The 22503-nt window shown below is 43.0% G+C and overlaps 5 protein-coding genes across 5 annotated transcripts; 2 read left to right on the plus strand and 3 right to left on the minus strand.

Moving 5' to 3' along the window:
- Window positions 1-1115: 1115 nt before the first annotated feature.
- Window positions 1116-5321, minus strand: SERLADRAFT_410435 (uncharacterized protein; the record flags this gene model as incomplete). The annotated part of the gene is made up of 18 exons (XM_007321710.1): window positions 1116-1209; window positions 1416-1486; window positions 1541-1698; window positions 1753-1765; window positions 1983-2125; window positions 2168-2303; window positions 2349-2659; window positions 2709-2835; window positions 2885-3027; window positions 3149-3175; window positions 3292-3485; window positions 3506-3618; window positions 3676-3846; window positions 3890-4159; window positions 4214-4364; window positions 4574-4727; window positions 4796-5055; window positions 5110-5321. The coding sequence occupies 18 exons, from the start codon at window positions 5319-5321 to the stop codon at window positions 1116-1118; spliced, it is 2748 nt and encodes a 915-aa protein (XP_007321772.1).
- Window positions 5322-11434: 6113 nt separating this feature from the next.
- Window positions 11435-13426, minus strand: SERLADRAFT_441217 (uncharacterized protein; the record flags this gene model as incomplete). The annotated part of the gene is made up of 3 exons (XM_007321711.1): window positions 11435-11716; window positions 11774-12355; window positions 13082-13426. 3 exons carry the CDS (start codon window positions 13424-13426, stop codon window positions 11435-11437), a joined length of 1209 nt encoding a protein of 402 aa, XP_007321773.1.
- A 348-nt stretch (window positions 13427-13774) lies between these two features.
- Window positions 13775-15164, minus strand: SERLADRAFT_441218 (uncharacterized protein; the record flags this gene model as incomplete). The annotated part of the gene is made up of 3 exons (XM_007321712.1): window positions 13775-14089; window positions 14145-14368; window positions 14429-15164. 3 exons carry the CDS (start codon window positions 15162-15164, stop codon window positions 13775-13777), a joined length of 1275 nt encoding a protein of 424 aa, XP_007321774.1.
- A 1681-nt stretch (window positions 15165-16845) lies between these two features.
- SERLADRAFT_441219 (uncharacterized protein) lies at window positions 16846-17904 on the plus strand (the record flags this gene model as incomplete). Its single annotated transcript, XM_007321713.1, has 1 exon — window positions 16846-17904. One exon carries the CDS (start codon window positions 16846-16848, stop codon window positions 17902-17904), a length of 1059 nt encoding a protein of 352 aa, XP_007321775.1.
- A 2648-nt stretch (window positions 17905-20552) lies between these two features.
- On the plus strand, window positions 20553-20876 carry SERLADRAFT_339376 (uncharacterized protein; the record flags this gene model as incomplete). Its single annotated transcript, XM_007321714.1, has 1 exon — window positions 20553-20876. A coding segment is annotated over one exon (324 nt), but the record flags the coding sequence as incomplete, so codon positions are not given.
- Between the last annotated feature and the right edge of the window lie 1627 nt (window positions 20877-22503).

Consider the following 22503-nt stretch of genomic DNA (forward strand, 5'->3'; position numbering starts at 1 on the left):
TACATGGCCCCCAGTGTCAAGGGGAGTACTTAGCTCAGCAGACGGTGTGGAGCCTCTGTTGATTAGATTATATACAAGCGTCTTCTTTGTGTTCCTCTGACCAGGCCAGGCACTAGCCTCTGCCAGTTTGGAGATGGGTTAACAGCTTAACAAGTGGACCACCCACTAACAACCATTCGGACCAGGGTTTATTACCATTACCTTTTATATATTTTTCAAATACTGTACGTGTGGGTAGTCGGAGATTGAGATCTGATATCCGACTGGGAAGAGGTAGATCCACAGTATAGCAAGTGGGGACCCCCAGTTACTTCTTTTTTACTTTACACACAAAACAAGTTGTTGCAAGAACAGCCCGTAGTTCTCAATGCCCTCCTTCACAGGATGAGACAACAAATTGTAGATCTGATGGCACAGCTCGGCGAAATGCAGGCCAACCCCCTTGCACAAGTTGAGTGAAAGTTTGACAAAAAAGTCGAGATTGTTGCTGACCCCGGCAGTTTCAAGGGAGACAGGGCTAAGTTTGCTGAATGGTGGATAAAGCTCCAAATTTGGATCAAGGCAAATTACAATGCCTTTGAAGACAATTTTGAGCTCTCAACTGCAGTCTTGTTGAGACTTAAAGGACCTGTGCCGGTTAATACACCCAAGTCAGACTCCAGGAGTGTTACCAGTCACAGTCGGGCAACTGGCCAAACCTGGGACAATCTCAAAGTAGAGATTGAAAAATATTTTAAACCACAGGTGGAGCAGGCATCAGAAAAACACGATTTATATATAAATGCAATTTATTGCGTTTATATGCTATAATAGCAAAAATATCCCTTATATCCATAAATGTGATTCTTGCACAGTCCCTTACTCTAAACTGCATAAAGATCAATAAATATCATCTTTATTGATATTTACACAGTTTAGAGTATTGATATATCATCAAAAGTGGTTTATAGCACAGTTGTTAAAACAAAAATGACCTTGCACTTTTTCACTATAGTTTACTCTAAATGCAATTCTATTGATCCATACTCAATTATATCCAAAGAAAAGCACTAATAAAGCAAATTATATTGATTCTAAATATTTGAAATGCTGCAGCACTATTGTAATATCTGTAATTATGATTTGGATGCTTTTGCTGCTTCCTCTAAAGCATCAAAATCAAACATAAGCTCAGATACATCAGATTGCCCCACTGTTATACAACCATTCCTACAAAAATACTTGAGGTTAAAAAAAAGGTTTGAATGATAATGAATTTGTAGTAAGCTCTTACCAAACATATTCATCAATCTCATCAAATACAGCTCCCAAGTATGTAGGAGAACATTTCTAAAATATTTCCAACAACCTCATATGATGATCCCACCTTGTAAAAGTATAATTAGTATAGATTTATGGTGATCAAGGTGACGTACCTAGCAGAAAATGCTGTCTCTGAGAATTCTATTATAGTGTTGTTAATAGCACCTAGTAGAGCACATTCAATCTGGTAAATAAATTTGATTGTCAGTTTTATTTAAAGAAAGATATGAACACTTACAAAGCATGCTACTAGAGCCAAAGTAGGAAGATTGCGTAGATATGGGTTATTTTTTCTACCATACTTTCTACCTTCACCTTTAGGACCCCACCATTGTGCTTGAAAAAGAATTTTGATGATATCATTCTTCCAAGGTTGGTTTGTGTCAGACGTCTTCTCTTGTATATTTGCAGTCAGTATAAGTATAACAATAAAGCTCTAAAATAACTCACCTTTAAATCTATGCTGTTATTGATAAAAGCTCCTGAGTTTATGATCCAATGGATTGTATCACTTAGTTTGTCCTTGTGGATGTTTTTGATGCCATACGTAGGGGGTACACTGATTTTAGCTTTGGAAATAAGTTCCCCTCTGACCTATGTAGAACCTTTCCACATCTGTATTTACGGTGATAATCAGTATGGATATATATGAAGAAGTTTAAACTCATGTATTGTAGTACTTGAGACTTGAGGACCTGGTCATCTTGTATCTCCTTCATTTTGTCCACTAGGCCACTGTCATTCTCTGCTGCTGTGGCTTTGACCAACAAATCCCAGCATATTGATTGACGACTGAGGGGATTTGGAAATCCTTTTTCTGTGACTGTAAAAAGTCTCATAGCTTTGTGAGCCAGGCTTGCAATACATTTGTTGTTAGGGCAGGCCATAGAATGAAGCTTTGGTTTTGCAGTGGAAGATTTTGGAAGAGAAATGATGTTGGGGCTCCATGACACAGTAGATGTAGATGTAGAAACAGTGGGACAATCTGTTCCTCTTACAACCTGTAGGCAAGTAAATAAATGTTCTCAAGGTGACAATAGTCTTACCTCATTATCATCCACAACTCTTTTTGGGGAACTCTCCTCCTCCTCCTCCTCCTCCTCCTCCTCCTCCTCCTCCTCCTCATTATCATCTGATAGAGGCTGTAAAGGAGGTATTACAGAATTATCTTGATCATCACTAGATATTTCTGCAGGACCCAGAATATGATCTATCATAATTTTGCGATCATCAGCATTGTCATCATTATCATTGTTGTCATTATCATCACCATCCAGACATATTTTCTTGCCATGTAGGTCATCTCCTTCAGAATCTTCTTCATCAGCCAACATTGCTGCTACTCTCTTACGCGTAGCTGCAAATAGGTATTCAGTTTTTGTGCCCTTAAGAGTAAGATCACGTACCAGATTTCTCTGCCTCAGCTTCTGAGGCTAATGCAACCTTTTTTCTTGCTAGAAGAGCCCCAAGCAAATTTTCATCTTCTTTGCTGAGTGTTGTGGCAGCTGTGGCATTAGGTTTTGCAGAAATAGCCTGAAAATTGTAAATAGTAAGGTATTGGTGTAGAATAAATAAGAAAGACCTGTTTATTTTGACGTGGCTGGGGCTGTCTAGGCTGAGTTGAAGGAGGTGGTGATGGAGAAGATGCTGTCACTAGATCATTTGCTACACCTCTGCCCCTAGTTCTGAGAGCAGTAACTTGTTTGGACCGTGTAACTCTAGGCACTGAAGTCCTCAAAAAAAACAAGCAAAAATGGCAAGACCTGAATGCGTTTTCAGCCGAATGGTAATTCATAATAAATAAGCAAAAACAAACCATACTGGGACCCACAAAATGACACATTACCTGCGTCCCCTCTATCCCTTCCAAAACCTATAAGTCAAAATAAGCAACCCAAATAAACTGATATTAAGTTTTAAGCTACATCTACTTAAAGAATGCATTCCTCTCCCAACCATTCCTATTTTCTACCCAATTTCTAAACTGACCATCTGTGTGTAAGTCAAATAAGGCTCTCTTGCCCTGATAATCTAAATTAAAGTGTGTTGACTCCTTAGATCTGAAAATGGCAAAATCCCCACTCTTCAGCTCAAGAACAAGTCCCTGCTCATGTAACACAAGAGCACCCTCTGTAAAATCTCCCAGTGGAAGAACAAGGCAAAGGATGTGATCCTTACCATCCCTATGAGTGGTGGTGCTCACATTAATATTAACAACAAGGATAAAAAAGGAGTGACTGGAGATCCTGGTTTTCCAGGGAGGGTATCAACTATCTTGGCTAGCATAGAGTATTCTTCTGGTAGGCAGAATTCCATCTAGAAAACACATACATCAGAGAAATTTAGGCATGAAAGAAATAGCAGAAATCTTACAACGTCAGAAATCCATTGGAAAACATCTGCAAAAGCATCCTGCAAGTTCAAATAAAGCTGCTCATTGTCTGAGCCCTCCTTTGACAAATAAGGGATCATCTGGGTTTTGTTAGTGACGCCTAATTCATGTGGGTGCACATCAATAGGTGCCCCATAACCCTTGATCAATGTCTGTATGTGAGTGATATATATATAGAGAGGGGGGGAAACATACCTGAGTCCCATATCTGTTCCACCAGGAGAAGTGGAGACATTTGAAAGGTTCATCATTACCCAGAGCGCTGGAGAATACTGGCAACCCATCAAAGCTAGCCTTGAGGTGGGCCACTAGAGTTGTCTTCATATGCCTAGGCATTGAATGGCATATGAACACCATCAATGTGTCGTCGTCATTTTGCATATCGATTGCTGGAGGAATAGATGACATGGGAATGCGTATATAAACTCCATCCCTTTTGCATCCATTAGGATAAAATGTAGATAGCTGTATATCAAGTATCAGATGAGAAAGGAGCATAGGAAAGTGACTGGAACTTACCTTGGCAGACAAATCTTGCATATCTGTGATGGCAGGGGCATTGCATGCTAAGACACGCTCAGATATTGTCCACCAATTGTTTTCTGAGCTGTTGTGGCTGGCTGGATATGTAATGTTGCATTCTGCAAGGCACTGAAACTTTGTCTTGATCCTGCAAGGGGTTGGGATTGTGTCAATTGCATCATCCATTGCATCGTCCATCGTAAAAGGCATCTGGGTGGCCCAAAGAGAGAGCGGTTCTTCCATGCATGGAAGAAGGCACTTCCTCCATGCATGATGTGAGTGTTTGGGTAAGCAAAACATACTACAATGTAGATAGATATTAGCAGGAATATACTGTAAGTGAAACTGAAGACTTACTTTAGTTCAACAGAATTGAACAGCCTGTCCGCGTCTTTGAGAGACATACAATCAAAGATTTTCTTGAGGAAAAGACCCGGGAAGGTAAGTGCGAGGGACTGGCCTAGGCGCACAATGGTGGGGATGATTTGGGCATGGACAAGAGCACCAACACCTTATAAAAAGTGAGTAGCTGCTTGTTGGGGATGGGAGAGGGGTGAGGAGGAGGACAGAGCAACTTACCATCTGTTCCAGGGTCCCTCAGCACCTTTGCAACCTCCCATGGCACCCTAGAGCCTACCCTACTCAACGTCCAACGCATGTCAAGGCCAGCAATGAGGACAAGAGAGTAGATTGACCCACCGGCAGTGATTTGCATGTACTTCCAGCCGGTTGAGACCCACTGGTAGAATGCATGCTCAGTGGGACATCCAGCAAGGCCCTTTACCTTGCCATCATAAAGGCCCTTGAGGATTTGGTAAGGACCTGCAGCACTTAGCAGGCTCAAGTTTGTGTAAGCGTGTACATTCAAAATGTAATTATAACATTGCACTTACCTGTGAGTCTTCACAGCAAGATTAATCTTGCTCACCATCATCATGAAAGACACGCCTACCTCATGGCTAATCAAACGAGAGCAGAGCAAAACAGTGTCCTCCGAATGATTGAACCCAGATCCCTGCCAAGTCCCACAGGAAATAAAGGCCTTGATATCATTGATCCATCGAGCAAGACTGAGGGAAATTGAGTTGAAATGAGCTGTGGCCATGGTGGAAATAATGGCATCCGAAGATGCAGTTGAGGTATGTGCAACATTCCTGCCAATTTTCCATCTGCTACCGGCTACTAAAGCCACACCATTTCTAGGGCATCTGTGCTGGGGTAGCGGCCTATCTCCATCCGGTCCTTGCAATTGAATGGGAGGTCCGGCATCCAGTGAGAGAAGATCTTGGAGTCTTCTTTTTAGCTGCATGTTTTGATCCTGGCTACTCTCTAGACAGGTTAGGATAATATTAACATCTTGGTAGGATAGCAAAACTTCGAAGATTTAGCGTGAGTCTTGCATTTTGAGACTTTTTGCTGAGAGGTTCTCTGGCACTGTGTGACACGATGTGGCCCTACCCACCGCATGTTGTGGACAACATTCTCACGCCCATTTTACAACCTTGCTGCAGTCAAATCACGCTATTTCTGCAAAGTTTGAGCATAGTTCTGGAGCCCTGGTCCTGGTCTATACAATGATCAGCTATTCCTGATGGTATTATGAAAGGAATGGGACCAGAAATACGAACCTATTAATGGTTATCAGAGGTAGAAGTGACTAATATATCTTACTCACTCAGGAAACTGCAGACACCCCTCAACCCCTTCACGCTGACTTGCACACATTACTAACATTCTACTTGACAGATTTCTCTCTGTTTTCCAATGCAATCACTTGATGAATCCAGCCAGACATGTGCATGACGCCCTATTCTGCATGTGGGAAAATTTTACTTACCCAATTTGTGGTTGGGACATGGCCATTGTAACACTGGACTTCCAGCCAATTCCCAAGCTTCACAAATAAATCTGAGCTACAGATACAGGGTAAGCCTCTCATTTTGCACTGAAAGGTTACTAGTTGATTGAAGGAGAAATAGTTGACATCTTTTGTATGGCCACATAATCTGAATAAAATTGCAACTCACAAGGCGATGGATATTGAAATTCACAAAGAGTGAAGTGTGCATAGCTATTCCAACTTACAAGTCATGGATTTTGACCACATATTCAAGTCACCACCTATGCCACTCTGGGCCAATTCAAATGATGTGATCTATAATTTCATTGATTGTCACAAAAAAAAAGGTCAATATTACAACTCAAAGGATTACCTTTACATGTTCCTTTCTGTGCAGCTCCAAAAACCCCACGAGATCCCAGATGTATCCTACCTTTTGAAACAATGGATAGAAGATGGCCAATTTCTTGAGGCATTTGCCAGCGAGCTAGATTCTCATGCTATTGATACTGCGACATGGCATGCTCACGCTCACGCTCAGTCAAAGACACCACAGCCAACTTACTCACCATCCCAGACCATGCAAGAATGGATCCTTGTGTAACAATACCCAGAAGTTTGTATACTCTGGTGCACACGCCAAACTCTGAAGGATGATGAAGGGTCTGAGTGGGTATACTCAGCCTAAGCTAGCAAGCTTAGTAGGAGGAACAAGTGTGTTGTGGGTAAACAACAGGAAGACTCGCTGAGGAGTCTTTGTCTTTATTGCTAGGTATATATACTACAATACATGTGGTACTGTACAGTTAATGTAAATATTTGTAATGTTCCATAATGTTCCATCGTATTCTATATGATGTCATTGTCTATATTAATAAGTAGTGATGTCATGTCATGTGACCTGTCATGTGACTGATGATGTAAGCGATCTTGTGTCCTGTCACATGATTGGTCTCGTGACTTCACCATGTGCCAACTTATGTAATATCTCCATATAGTAAGTCACGTGACATAGAGTTTGAAAATAAAAAGTAAACATAGGTTCTGAAAATGTGATCGTAACACTACCCCCCTCCTATGGTTCGACTTCCAGACGAGACCAAGTTCCAGAGGTTGTAGTTAAATTTTCAGGCATAGGTTGAAATAAAGAGGAAAACATATTTGAGTCCATTCCTTGAAGCTTCCTAGGAGCTGAGGGTTTTGCTTTATAAAAATCGCAAACAGCGTCTCGAGAATTATCCAGATGGGTTTCTGGTTCCCAAGTTCTGTCCTCGTCTCCATAGCCCTTCCAGTGGACTAGGAATTCTAATTTCCCACGCTTCAAGCGTGCATCTACGACTTTCTCTACTTCAAATTCTTCGTGACCTTCCTGTGTCACTTCTACAGGTCCTGGCCTGTCCACTCATTGACCCGGCAACATTCCTTTATAAGGTTTTACACGGCTAATGTTAACCGTGGGAACCACGTTCATACGTTTTGGGAGTTCCAGCTCCACTGCATTGGGCTTGACTGCCTTAATCCGGTAAGGGCCAATCCATTTTTCGGTCAATTTCCTTGATTGCCGATCTTATATATATGTGTGCATCAACACATGTCTTTGGGTTTCTCTTGAAAGTGGCTCTAAAGAAATACTACTATCAAAAAAAACATGTTTTTTTGTCTCTTGTTCTTTTCTACATTTATTTGTGTGTTGTTACCAGAATCAAGCACCCTAGTTTTAATATGGCCGGGGCCGCGCTCAGATTGAGACGCTGTCATGCACCAAAGTTGACTGGTAGCATGGACAGGTGTCAGTAATGAAGCAGAAATTCAAAAGACTCGCCTTTGTGTGTGCGGAGCTTGCTATCACTGGGATCCTCATCATCTTTATTGTTCTCAAACCTGCCTTGTGCTACAATTAGCAAGGTAGTGCTCATCCCGCTTTGCCACAGTACCAAGCCCCCATCTCAGCTAACCCTTGTCCTCAAACCCACACCACTTGGGATTTATTTTGAAGGACCATAAAGCTTACCACCCCACAAACAACCAGAGCACCCACCATCCTAGGAGGCCTGGCCCACAAACAAGTTCCGTGGAATCTGGGAGGATTATTTGTTAGTTTGTTTTTGTGTGTGGTTTTCTAACAGGCAGTCTTCATCATTGACAATGCTGGTGCAGCAATTACATTGATATCATAAATAGTACCATTACAATCATCTGAATCATCTGTTACACAACTCTCAAGGGGTGAGAAGTAATTATAATTAGAACAAGTGGGAGCCACCCCATATCCTTTATTGCGCGTGCCACATCCCAGATCAGGAGCCACCTTGTTGTGGTTTACTTTATTATATTAAGGAGCTAAGGTACCCAAGTTACCTAAGCTCCAAATTCTTTTCCCTGAGCCTTCATTTCAGCTACCTGCTGATCATAGAAAAAGGCCTGGATTTTGTCGTAAGAACAACCAGTCAGTGAGTTGAGCTGATCATCCAGTTTTTCTGTTTCTAATTGGCACGCCTGGCACCCTTGGTTTTGGTTTTGAGCAACCTGTGCACCATTTCTACAATCTTGGGACATGTGCCCCTTCCTTGCCACAGTTGTAACAGGAGCCCTTGAATCTGCACTTTTGTCCCTCCTGGACCGCACTGATATCCATAGGAGCCCCCCACCCTGGCTGCAGCCTGTACGGCTTGAACCTGTTGGAATTGTTTTGTTGCTTTGGTAACCCAGGGCGCCTCTGGGAATTGTTGTTGTATTTGTTGGTGGACCTGCCACCAAATTGCATTTGATAGAGCTCTTGAGCCCAACCAATTTCTCGAACCGCTTCTGCTGCGGGCACCAAATCATCTTCTCGTTGGAGATAGAGTTGCTAAGTGATTGCTAGAGCCACGTTCTGCTCCAACAACTCTACTGCATGTTCACTCCAAGCCCTCCTTGGATGGAGAGGGCCAGGAATTGGGTTACAATTGTCTGTCCTCATGTTGCCCTGTTTAAAGGAACAGATCTGCTGGTGTGCCCAGTCACATCAGGAAAACATGATTTTACTATGATTGGATATAGTTTGGTATGATTGGGTGATAGATCAAAAATAGCATTTGTGGCAAATAGTGCACTATAGATTGATATAGATGCCACTACTGCTGCATATAGAGTACTTTTATTGCAATTAAGGCCAATCAGATCAGTTCAAAGTTGTCAATACTAAAATAATGGACTTCAAGTTACTATACTATGACAGATGAATTCTATACTACCATATTGTTTGGTATGCAAATTTACTAGCCCAATTATTAAGTAAAAATGATCCACAAACATCCAGTACATTATCTGTCCTCCAAGTAGATGGCCAAACACTTCCAGGTCCAGTAAGAGGAACCAGATGACAACTTTGACTTATGTTCCCCAGTAGAATAATAGCACCAGGTGCAACACCATTTGCCTTAGGGACTGGCTTGGTAATAACGTACATGTTATGAAATTGCCCAGGATTTCTAGATATTTTGTACCACTCCACGTAAGCCAAAAGGCCTTTGGGCCATGAATGAGGTGCAATGTTGTAAGAATAAAGGATATCTGGGAGTGAGAATATGACCCTCAATCTCCCAACCTTCATCCCTATAGTGACATAGTAAGCAAAGAAGCAGTAGAGGGACAATACAGTTTGATGTACCTTGCAGGCCTGTTGCCTCTGCTTCATCAGTATGTGCTACAATAACAGCATCAAATCTGCCCTCCTCTCCTCTTTTTCCAGGCTGGGCCTTTATACCATCCATATTTTGGATGCTATCTATATCATTACTCAGACTATCCAACACAAATTTGAATGAGTGCCAAATATTTAGTTGATCAAATGGAAGCTGGGCCAAGGCTACTTGATTTCTAGGGATTGTGTTCCCTCTGTCCATGAATTTGTTAAGGAAAGTACGTAGGTGATATGAGAAAGATGGACATTGATGACTTGTTTGAATGCTTTTCAGTGTCTGGCCAGGGGAATGTGGATGTTTAGCCAGGAAAATAGATAGGGATTTGGATGAAGGCGATGAACTAGCCTCTATACCTCCTTCCAGCTCTGCCTGCTTCTCTTCTTCTCTCTTGTAGTCGTTCAGGTAGCTTTCAAACATAGCTACTTTCTCCTGCCTACTAAGCCACTGAGTCATCTGAGGAACTTTGTCATGGGAATTTGATACCCTCCAGCCTTCCTTGGCAAAATCTACGTGGAACCTTTTGAACATTTTTGTGTTGTAATTGTTGGTGGTGCCAAAATTTCTAATACATTCAGCATAGTGTAGCATGGAGTGAAACTTGGGAATGTTGAGATGTTCTCGTACCCCAAGATGGACAAAAATGTGCTTGTTGGCATGATAGAGATCCGGGGAATCTTCCGGGTATTGAATGGTGGTATCGTCATGGCTTGCATATTGTGCAATGTAGATAAAGTCCAGGAGTGCCCTATAACACATTACAACCTGAGAGGGGACCTTCCTTACAATTCACCCCAGTAAAATCCTCGCCATATCTTTTCTCTCCGTCCCAGATATCTGGGATAGCTGTGACCAACCATGCTTGAAATGCCGTACACCAAAGCAAGGTGGGAGTCTACAAATGCGATCATCCAGCTCTTTGTTGGTCATCAAGCTAGAGCACCAGTGAATCAGATGTTTTACGATACCTTGGTAGAGTTGACGGAGTATATCAGGGGTTATGGCCATGTGGATGTTGCAATGAGGAAACCCCTCCCAGAAAGGATGATGGACACCCCCAGACACATTTTGAGCTTTGCATCTCTCCTGGAAATTGCTGATAGAGGTTGCATCAACTTTGGCTGTCAATATAACCTCAGCAGTCTTCCTCTGGGTCCTCCATCTCCCTGGACGTCTTTCTCCCATGGTATCTTCAGAGGCATTGCATTTAGGACAGGTCCCATATTTTGCACAGGTGACAAGACATTGTTCTGGATAATCAGCTACGTAGCAGGCTAGGATGGGATGGATCCTCCTAACCCTTCCATCTCCCCCTGTGACTTCCATTCCACACTTGCCAGGCTCTATCAGAGGCTCCAAGACTATGCACATTGAGTCATGAAAGAGTTGTTGAATATGTGCTGACTTTTGCTTTTTGGATAGATTGTCTCCTACATTTTTGCTGACAGAGAGATAGGCAATGAGAATACAGGCGTGTTTGGAAGGTTTACGGCGCATAGATCTGGGCAAATTTTCCAGAGTTAGATATACTGGATAAGCAAACTTGTTGCCAGAGAACTGGGTGAGTTGCGTCTTGTCTGTGGCTATGATAACAGGGGCTACACAGGCACCTTCAGGTAAGCAATTGTAGATGGGAATATTATTGTCAAATATCTGAAATGACACATTTAGATTCATGCCACCTGCCTGTACTGTGTTCTACCAATCTCTGGTCCACATCTCATTGTAAATCCTGTGAGATTTTGAAGCATTGGTGAAGATGCGCTTGGGCCTGTAGACAATATCCTTGGCATGAGCTGGATTTCCTAGCAAGGACTTGATAGCTTCAATAGGATCACGATGATAAACCATATGCTTATGCTCGGGACTGTTCCTGAACCACAATTCTCTAGTTTTCCAAGTAGCACGTTCTGGAACACAATTGACCAGCTTATGGAGCCCATATATATTATGGTAGGATAGACCTAATTTATCCGCCACCTTTGTTGAAATAGATAAATCAGTATATGTGCTTGAAAAAGAGAAGAGGCAATGTACCCCTGGTATTGCCATTAATCTATCAAATGATTTATGGCCTACTCCATCCTGTACAGCCCAGCAAGCAACCCTCCAGTCTAGCTCTGACGCAAAGGGTGCAAAAATGTTCCCTAATCCATCTGACATATCTGAATCCATATCCATATCACCATCCATATCCTCAGCTCCAAATTCTCTCCTCCATCTTTCATACACTGTTTTATCCATCCTAATCACCTTGCCTGCAGTAGGGTGGGGTACCTCAATACGCTCCTCATTATCTTCATCAGGAAGCTTTGAGGGTCCAGCCATATTCTCCTCAGATTCTGTGGGAATAAGGTCATAGAGATGATCATAGTAGTCATCCACCACGTCTTCTGGGTCTTCACCCATAGGTCTAAGTTCATCAGGTAACATGTCAGGTACTTCCCTTATCTCCAAATCATTGCCCCTATCAAGTTCTCCTGGAATTGTCAAACTTTGTAGCTTCCCTTTGTTATACCATTTGCAGCTTCTTGCTGACAACAAATGGGATATCAGGCCCTGGGGAGTTTTAAGCTTCTTGTGACAAGCAGGACAGATTGTAGGATCCTCCTCCGTAGACTGGGCAGATGTGAGCTCAACTTGAACATTCAAAGTGTAACAATACCCAAAGTTTGTATACTCTGGTGCACACGCCGAACTCTAAGAAGTATAGATGGGTGACTGAGTTTGTATACTGCAGTCCCTGAGGCTAGCAAGCTCAGTGGGAGGACCAAGTTAGTTGTGGGTAAACAACAGGAAGACTCGCTGAGGAGTTTCCTGGATCTATTGGGGTATATATACTACTACAGGGCTATTTGTACATGTGTACTGTACAGTTTGATAGAGGTAGTGGCTGATGATGTCATGGGGCCCAGCCCGTGTGACCAGCTCCACTGCGTGAGAGAGTTGTATCTAAAAATGAAAAAAGGTTAAAGAGGAGAATGAAATTTAAAGGTCCGAAAATGTGTGATCGTAACACAAAGCCTGAAGTACTGATCATAGGCCAACCATAATGAGATGCTAGACATAGAGAGGGAGGCACCTACTGGATCAGATGGATGGGCATTTACGTGACAAGCACAATGATGGCAAAGGTCAGTGAGGCAAAAATACAACAGTCTGAATACATATCATCAAACCTAAATATTACATGTAAAGCTACAGACTACACTGTGACTGATAGCAATACATTCTATAGGCACAGTTCAGGATTTGTTCATAATCGTAAAATAAAAGACAAAAAAGTACCTCCTTTTACTTTTTTTGCCTGCTATGGGTGCGTGTTGATCTCAGGTGCTTGCTGACAGGCTCCTCCCCTTCATTTCTATCTGAAGTGCATTTAGTTCCACTTGAAGGCTTGCTGGGCCCAGATATGGGTGGGTCTGGGGGACTGTGATGGTCGACAGGCAAAGACAAGAGACATGGTTTCTTCACGTCTTGGAGCTGCAGCTGGTACCTCTCTCTTCCAGCAGTGATAACCTCCACAGATGCTCCCACCCTATCAGACTCAGGCTCAATACTGTTCCTCATATCTTTCACAATATCCACCATCTCCTGGTGTGAAATATGTTTGGGAGGAGGACTATAAAGCATGTTGCCATCACCACTAAATGTTTCACTCCACATGAACGCACTGAAAAGCTTGACCATCTCTGCCCTGACAGACACATGCCAGCGGAAATAAGGGTTGATGCATGCCATAAAGTGTAGGCGTGAGAGCATAACTTTTTTCATTGCTACTGTGTTGGCGTCAAGTGTGTGGCACCCCCATTAGACCCAGACAGGAATATTGTCTCGTTTGCTGTGAGAAGAAAGTTGCGACTGATGAGATGGGATATTCAGGTGATGAGATGGGATATTCAGGATGCCTCCCTTAGTACCATTGCTGGGGAGATCCTCTTGGTAATCAGAGGTACTGTGATGCTGATGAGATGATGACTTTGGAGGCTGATGAGATGCTGAGAGCTTTGAGAACGCAGTTTCCTTCCCTTTCTGCTTCTAAGATGCTGAGCACTTTGAGAATGCAGTTCCCTTCCCTTTCTGCTTCTGAGATGCTGAGCGCTTTGAGAATGCAGTTCCCTTCTCTTTCTGCTTCTGAGATACTGAGTGCTTTAATGATGCAGGTGCTTTGTCAACCTCTGCTGCAGCAGTTTCCTTCTCTTTCTCAACCCAGTCAATTTGCTGACAGTAGGGACCTTTGCAGTTAATCATGATCAACCATAGCATCCAGAAAACAGACTCTAAGTTATGGATGTAATTGTGTGGTACTTCAGGCTGTAAAATCCTCCCTATAGCTTGGTAAGGATAAATCCCCTACATTCAGGACATATCAGTAAAGATTCTAATATAATTGGTTTTGTTTACTCACTGTAAGATATCTTGTGGTCCTAACTGTGTCTCCATCTTGAACGTTTTCAGCCATTGCCCAATCTCCCAAGACACCAGGACGCTGTGGATACCAGTTATTACTAATGTCAACAGGCCAATCTGGGACAGCAAAATGGGGCAAAGCAGCCTTGACTCGAAGCCATGAATTGCCATTGCTAACATCACAATGAATGAAACCACGTCTCATGTGACCATTCTGAAGGCCTGCATAGCCAGCCAGATATTAGCAAGAGATGAGATGAACGTAAATAATCCTTGGTTTACCAAGTAAAACACCAATGATCCCATCCAGCATTTCACGTACACAGGAAAACCACACAAGTTCTACCCCAACTGTTTTCATGGCCATGCAATGATGTGTATGGTCCTCCAAGGCTGCCAACTCTGCCAACTCTGAAACTCCAGTAGCACTCATGATGACTTTGGTCGTGTCCTGAATAAGCGTCTGAGGATGTGCAATAGATGGCACAAGGGTCAAGGATGGTGAAAGACAATGGTCTCGTATTGGAATTCCAGACAAGAAGTGTATGTCATCCCAACCAGTGTTTGCCCTATCATATAAGGCATCCACGTCTGGGTGTCCAGCTAATATGATGTCGTTAAAAGATGCAAGAGGCTGAGATGTATGATTGTCAGGAAAATGAAAGATAGGCGTGGAGTTGTTTGGATTGTAGCCTACAAAGAATGGATCCCTTGCAAGATCTTCTAGCTTGTCGTGAATGTTGCTGTTGGAAGGTGTACCAGTGGTAAACCAACAATCCTTGATGATGACATGATCAGGATCTTCAAGTGCACGAGGCCCATCACCAGAGACCTCCGCCACCATAACCCTTGTGGCTCTTCCTAACAGGCCCGTCGGCTTGAAGAGGATTGCAACAACTTTACAGAGTAGAGTGGCTGCGCCTTGCTGAACATGAAACACTGGCACACCCTCATTGTCATAATACATAGCATGGTCATAGCCTAGCCATCCAGTTTTTGAGTAACGTAGGAAGATCATGGTTCTGATGAGTAGCTCTGGATATGAATGGTGAACTGGTAGCATTTCCTCCTCTGGTGAATAACAATATCCTTAGCATTGGCCCACAGAGGGATAGTCCAACACAATATCTCTTGGAAACTTTGCTCACGAAGGACAAACAATGCTGTATCTGCCAACTGTCCTATGGCAAGGTTGACAAGGTGAGGAGAGTCTGCGTATTTGACCTCGCACGTAGAAAATAGGTGATGCCAGATATAACCCCCATCCACAACATCATCAACAAGCATTAGGTCTGGTTTGCGTCTATCACACACCAACCTTTCTGCAGATGACACCCATTGATATTGATGTGACTTCCTGATTGAAGAATCCATCAAAACTGACTGCAAGTCATCGTTGACAACCTAACCCACATTAAGCTAACAGGTAAGAGTCACTCTGCAGATAAATCACTCGCCTTGTTAAAGAATGACGCTATTTTGTCCTCCTACCTTTTCCTGTATTCTGTGTAAAATATGGGGAATACTCCTGACACCAACCATGCATAATATATCCACCAGGTCCAGGGCTTTTGGTACCCAAAAAATTGACAAGTTTTTCCACAATGGACGCCACAGTCTCCTTCAACAGGCTGTCAGAAAGCCTGGTATCTTGGGCAAGGTGTTACGATCACATTTTCAGAACCTATGTTTACTTTTTATTTTCAAACTCTATGTCACGTGACTTACTATATGGAGATATTACATAAGTTGGCACATGGTGAAGTCACGAGACCAATCATGTGACAGGACACAAGATCGCTTACATCATCAGTCACATGACAGGTCACATGACATGACATCACTACTTATTAATATAGACAATGACATCATATAGAATACGATGGAACATTATGGAACATTACAAATATTTACATTAACTGTACAGTACCACATGTATTGTAATATATATACCTAGCAATAAAGACGAAGACTCCTCAGCGAGTCTTCCTGTTGTTTACCCACAACACACTTGTTCCTCCTACTAAGCTTGCTAGCTTAGGCTGAGTATACCCACTCAGACCCTTCATCATCCTTCAGAGTTCGGCGTGTGCACCAGAGTATACAAACTTCTGGGTATTGTTACACTAAGACTCGCTCTTATCACTCTCCTGCACACGGTGCAAAGCCGGACCACAGGCTTAAGTGGAATTTCTGTATACGCGGCCCTCAGCGTTAAGAGGTGGTGTCCGAAAACCTTTTTTGTCATACACGAGTTGTTGGGCCTAGTGCCAGACCGTAAAAGACTAAAGGCTGTTCCCGCAGAGAAAGGCGAGCTCCTACTCAAGGGAAATAGGAATTGAATTGAAACATTGCACACGGCCCCCAGTGTTAAGGGGTGTACGTAGTTGCAGCAGAAGGTGTGGAACCTCTGGCTGTTAGTTTAGTTAGAAAAACTTCTTTTTCGTGTTCCTCTGACCGGGCCGGGCACTTGCCTCCGCCAGTTGGAGAAGGGTTGACAGCTTAACAAGCGGACCACCCCCTGACAACCGTTTGGACCAGGGTTTATTACTGTTACTTTTTATATACACTTTTACTACTATACGTGTGGGTAGTCGGAGATTGAGATCTGATATCCAGCTGGGACGAGGTTGATCCGCAGATGGTAAGCGGGGACCCCCAGTTATCTTTTTTTTACTTTACACACCAAACAAGTCGTCATGTCGACGCAAGAGCAGACCGATCTAAATGCCCTCCTTCACAGGATGAGGCAGCAGATCATAGATCTCACGGTTCAACTCGGCGAGTTGCAAAACAACCCCACGCCAGTTGAACAGAGATTCAACAAGAAAGTCGAGATTGTCGCTGACCCCGGCAGTTTCGATGGAGACAAAGCAAGATTCGCCGAATGGTGGATCAAACTACAAATCTGGATAAAGGCGAACATCAAAGCCTTTGAAGACAATTTCAAGCTCACAACGGCAGTGTTGTTGAGACTCAAGGGACCTGTGGCGGGTCGATACGCCCAAGTTAGATTACAAGAGTGCTACCAGTCGGGCAACTGGCCAGCATGGGAAGATCTCAAAGTAGAGATCGAAAAATACTTCAAGCCTCAGGCAGAACGCGACTGGGCGCGCCAGCAGATCCATTCCTTCACACAAGGAAACATGAGGACGGACAATTTTGTTACCCGTTTCCTGGCTCTCTCTATCCAAGGGGGGCTCGGGAACGAACACACAGTAGAATTGTTAGAGCGAAACGTAAAACCAGCAATCACTCAGCAACTCTACCTGCAAGGGCGACGAGAAGAAGAGCTGGTAAACGCAGCAGAGGCAGTTAGAGATATTGGGAGAGCCCAAGAGCTCTATCAGATGCAATTTGGTGGCGGGTCCACCAACAACAACAACCAACCCCAGAGGCGCCCTGGGTTATCAAACAAAAACAAAAACAATTCTAACGGGTTTAGGCCTTATGGGCTACAGCCAGGCAGAGGAGCACCAATGGAGATTGGCGCGGTCCAAGGGGGACAGATGCGCAGATTTAAGGGCTCGTGCTACAGCTGTGGCAAAGAGGGGCACATGTCCCGAGACTGCAGAAACGGAGTGCAGGCCGCTCAAAACAACAACAATCAAAGGTGCCAGGCGCGCCAATTAGAAACAGAAAAACCAGACGATCGGCTCAACTCATTGACTGGTCGTTCATACGACGAGATACGGGCTTTCTTCTATGACCAGCAGGCGGCTGAGATGAAGGCTCAGGGAAAAGAGTTCAGAGCTTAGGAAACTTGGGTTCCTTAGCTCCACGGTACAATGAAGTAAACCACAACAAGGTGGCTCCTGGTACGGGATGTGGCACGCACAATAAAGTACATGGGGTGGCTCCCAATCTTTCTTTTTATAATCACTTCTCACCCCTCGAGGGTTGTATAACAGATGACTCAGATGATTGCGATAGTATAATTTATGATACCGATGTAACCGCTGCACCAGTGTCTCAATCTGAGCGTGGCCCCGGCGAGATAAAAACAAGGGTGCTTGATTCTGGTAACAAAACAAAGAAAAATGTAGAAAAGATTAAAACACAAAAACATGTATCTTTTGATAACAGTATTTCTCTAGAGCCACTTCCAACAGAAACCCCAAGGTGTGTGTTGATGCGCACGTATATATTTCAAAAAGAGATCCGTTTAGATGTTGCGGTTGAAGACCTTGCCTGAGGGACTATACACCCAACCAGCGCACTGCTTGATTCAGGCGCAAACAGAATATTTATAGATCAGGTCTGGGCGGAGAAAGCTGGACTCCCACTCCAAAAATTAGAAGCATCTATTCCTGTCTACAACGTTGATGGCACGCTAAATGCTGGTGGATGCATAACACACAAGTGTTCCTTTGTGGTCAAATACCAAGGACACCGAGAACGCATCACTGCAGAAGCTACTCAACTAGGAAATATCAATTTTATATTAGGCTGGACCTGGCTATTTAAACACAACCCTGAGATAGACTGGAAAACCGGGGTAGTAAAACTGTCACGTTGTCCTCAGGAGTGCAGTGAAATGCAATTTTAAAGTAAAAGAAGTCGATTTTCTTGGTATGATTATTGGCCAAAATGGCATTGGAATGGACCCCGAGAAGGTGAAAGCTATTCTGGAATGGCCGGAACCAACTCGTGTAAAAGGGGTTAGAGCATTCCTAGGTCTAGGCAACTTTTACCGAAGATTTATCGAGGACTTTGCAAAACTTGCGAGACCGTTGAACGATCTCACTAAAAAGGACTATGCTTGGCAATGGACCAACAAAGAACAAGAAGCTTTTGACAAGCTTAAAAAGGCATTTACGACAGCCCCCATTCTAGCCTTCCCAGAGCTAGATAAAGAATTCCGGTTAGAAATCGATGCATCAGACTTTGCAACAGGGGCAGTCTTATCTATTAAATGTCAAGATGATCTTTGGAGGCCTTGCGCGTATTTATCACATAGTTTGTCGCCTACAAAGCGCAACTATCAGATCTATGACAAAGAGATGCTAGCCATCATTAGAGCTTTAGAGCACTGGCGGCATTACTTAGAAGGTGCTAGACACCAATTCGAGATTTGGACTGATCATAAAAATCTGGAGTATTTTATGACAGCCAAAGATCTGAATTGAAGACAAGCCCGCTACGCGGTATATCTGTCTAGATTCAACTATAAATTAATTCACAAGCCCGGAGCTTCGATGGGAAAAGCAGATGCTTTATCTAGAAGAGAAGATCATGCACTAGGAATAGAAGATGATAACAAAGGCGTAATCCTGATAGAGCAATCCAGGTTAGCCAACATTAGAATCGGACAAGATAGTGATCTTTTAGAAGTCTTCAGGAAAGACATCTCATCAGAAGAAAAGAGCCGCCTTGAGGGCATTGAAACTTATTTATGGGAGGACGGGCTCTTCCACTATAAAGACAAGATCTATGTACCTGAATCTGCAAAGATCATGGTCATAGATAGACATCATGACACACCAGTGGCTGGGCACCCTGGTTGGCAACGAACCATGGAGTTGATCTCTAGAAACTATATGTGGCCTGGCATGGTCAAAGACATACAAGAGTACGTAAAGTGTTACGATCACATTTTCAGAACCTATGTTTACTTTTTCTTTCGAACTCTAAATCACGTGACAGGACATGTGATCACTCACATCATCAGCCACATGACAGGTCACGTGACATAACATCACTACTTATTAAATATAGACAATGACATCATATAGAATATGATGGAACATCATAGAATATTACTAATACTTACATTAACTGTACAGTACCACATGTATTTTACTATATAAACCCTTGCAATAGATGGAAACTCCTCAGCGAGTCTTCCTGTTGTTTACCCACAACAAACTTGTTCCTCCCACTGAGCTTGCTAGTCTCAGGCTGAGTCTACCAACTCAGACATTATCCTTCTTAGAGTTCGGCGTGTGCAGCAGAGTATACAAACTTTGGGTATTGTTACATAAAGTGTTGTCTTCGCTGTGCTATGGCAAAGAACTCGCATCAACCGCCGGCCGGTAAACTTATTCCTAACCCGATTCCAGCGGGACCCTGGCAGGACATATCGGTTGATTTCACGACGGATCTACCTGAGTCAAACGGGTACGATTCAGTAATGGTGGTGGTGGATCGCTTCTCAAAGGAAGTTGTATTCATTCCCACAAATAAAACTATCACAGCCGCAGGTACAGCAGATCTATTTAAAGATTTTGTATGGTCTATCCACGGGTTACCTGAGACGGTAATCTCCGATAGAGGACCACAATTTGCTAGCGAATTTACAAGAGAACTATGTAGGATGCTGGGCATCAAGCCTAAATTATCTATGGCATTCCATCCGCAGACAGACGGACAAACGGAGAGGCTCAATCAGGAATTGAAGCAGTATCTCCGGATATTTATCAATGACAGACAGATGGACTGGGCCAAGTGGCTAAAGATAGCCCAGTTCTCGTATAATATAAAACAGTTGTCGGCTACGGGAAAGGCACCATTCGAGGTCACGAGGTCGTACCTACCAAGAATGGGTGTAGAACCTGGTAAAAGCAAGAACGAGGCTGCGGGAACAATGGCAAAAGACATGAAGTCTGTCTTAGAGGAAACACGCAAAGTGTTGTTTAAATCTGCTGAGCAGATGGTAGAAAAAGCAGAGCGTAGACGCTCAAAAGCCCCAGATTACCAAGTCGGTGATCTAGTTTGGTTAGACACCGAACATTTCAAAAAGAAATCCATTTAAATGTTGTGGTTGAAAACCTTGCCCAAGAAACTATACACCCAATCAGTGCACTGCTTGATTCAGACGCTAACAGAATATTTATAGATCAGGTCTGGGTGGAGAAGGCTGGACTCCAACTCCAAAAGTTAGATGTATCTATTCCCGTTTACAATGTTGATGGTACACTTAATACTGGTGGATGCATAACACACAAATGTTCCTTTGTTGTAACAATACCCAAAGTTTGTATACTCTGGTGCACACGCCGAACTCTAAGTGAAGGATAATGGGTGACTGGGTTTGTATACCGCAGTCCCTGAGGCTAGCAAGCTCAGTGGGAGGAACAAGTTTGTTGTGGGTAAACAACAGGAAGACTCGCTGAGGAGTTTCCTGGATCTATTGGGGTATATATACTACTACAGGGCTATTTGTACATATGTACTGTACAGTTGATAGAGGCAGTGGCTGATGATGTCATGGGGCCCAGCCCGTGTGACCAGTTCCACTGCGTGAGAGAGTTGTATCTAAAATAGAAAAGGTTAAAGAGGAGAATGAAATTTAAAGGTCCGAAAATGTGTGATCGTAACATTTGTGGTCAAGTACCAAGGACACAGGGAATGCATCACAGCAGAAGCTATTTAACTGGGAAAGATTAATTCAATATTGGGCTGGACCTGGTTATTTAAGCACAATCCTGAGATAGACTGGCAATCAGGGGCGGTGAAATTGTCATGTTGTCCTCAAGAGTGCAACAACTTAGGTAAACCAAGTCATGTACGTCAATCTGAGTCTGAAGAGAGGATTAACGCTGGTCACGTTTATGCCAAACTCAGATCTTTGGAGAAAGTTGACAATGATGACAATGAGGTGAAACCTGATGAGGAGATAAAGAGGCTGGTACCTCCAGAGTATCATGACTTCTGGAAAAGCATCAGGAAAAACACTTTGGCTATATAGACTCTAGTAGTACTATAGTTGCAAATATAGTTGTCATAGTGATCATAGCTGCAATAGAAACCCCAACATCTATTCAGGAACAATGTGCTCTTATAGTACTCTTATAGTTGGCTATAGCCTCTTATAGCACTTATAGCATATGGCTGACTATATGAGCTATGAGAGAGCTTGTGGCTGATTTAAAAAATAATCACACGCACACAAGGTTTGAACTCTCAACCTGTTGGTCCGCTTTTTTGCTGACCAATCAATCTACAGCCACATACCACACATTTATCCCTTACACCATAAAGGCTTACAAAATATACTATACATGTGTAATATATTGACCTTCCATGGACTTGTCATTTTTTTTACACATTGTCACAACTTATACTTGGATAAAGCATTGCTATAAATATGTACTATGGTCTTAACAACTATATAGGTTATTATAGCTATAAGAGCCATTATAATGCCTTGGCTAGCTATATAATATTATACTGGTGCTATGTGTGCTCAAACTTATAGTACTATTAGAGCTATAATAGTATAAATAGTATTGCCTCTGCTATATTGCCAAAGTGTTTTTTCTGATGCTATAGTACTATAAGAGCTATAGTAGCATCTATAGTAATGCCTCTGCTATATAGTACTATGAGAGCTATAATAGCATACATAGTATTGC

Source organism: Serpula lacrymans, assembly GCF_000218685.1.
Source record: "Serpula lacrymans var. lacrymans S7.9 unplaced genomic scaffold SERLAscaffold_11, whole genome shotgun sequence".
Taxonomy (NCBI): Eukaryota; Fungi; Basidiomycota; class Agaricomycetes; order Boletales; family Serpulaceae; genus Serpula; species Serpula lacrymans.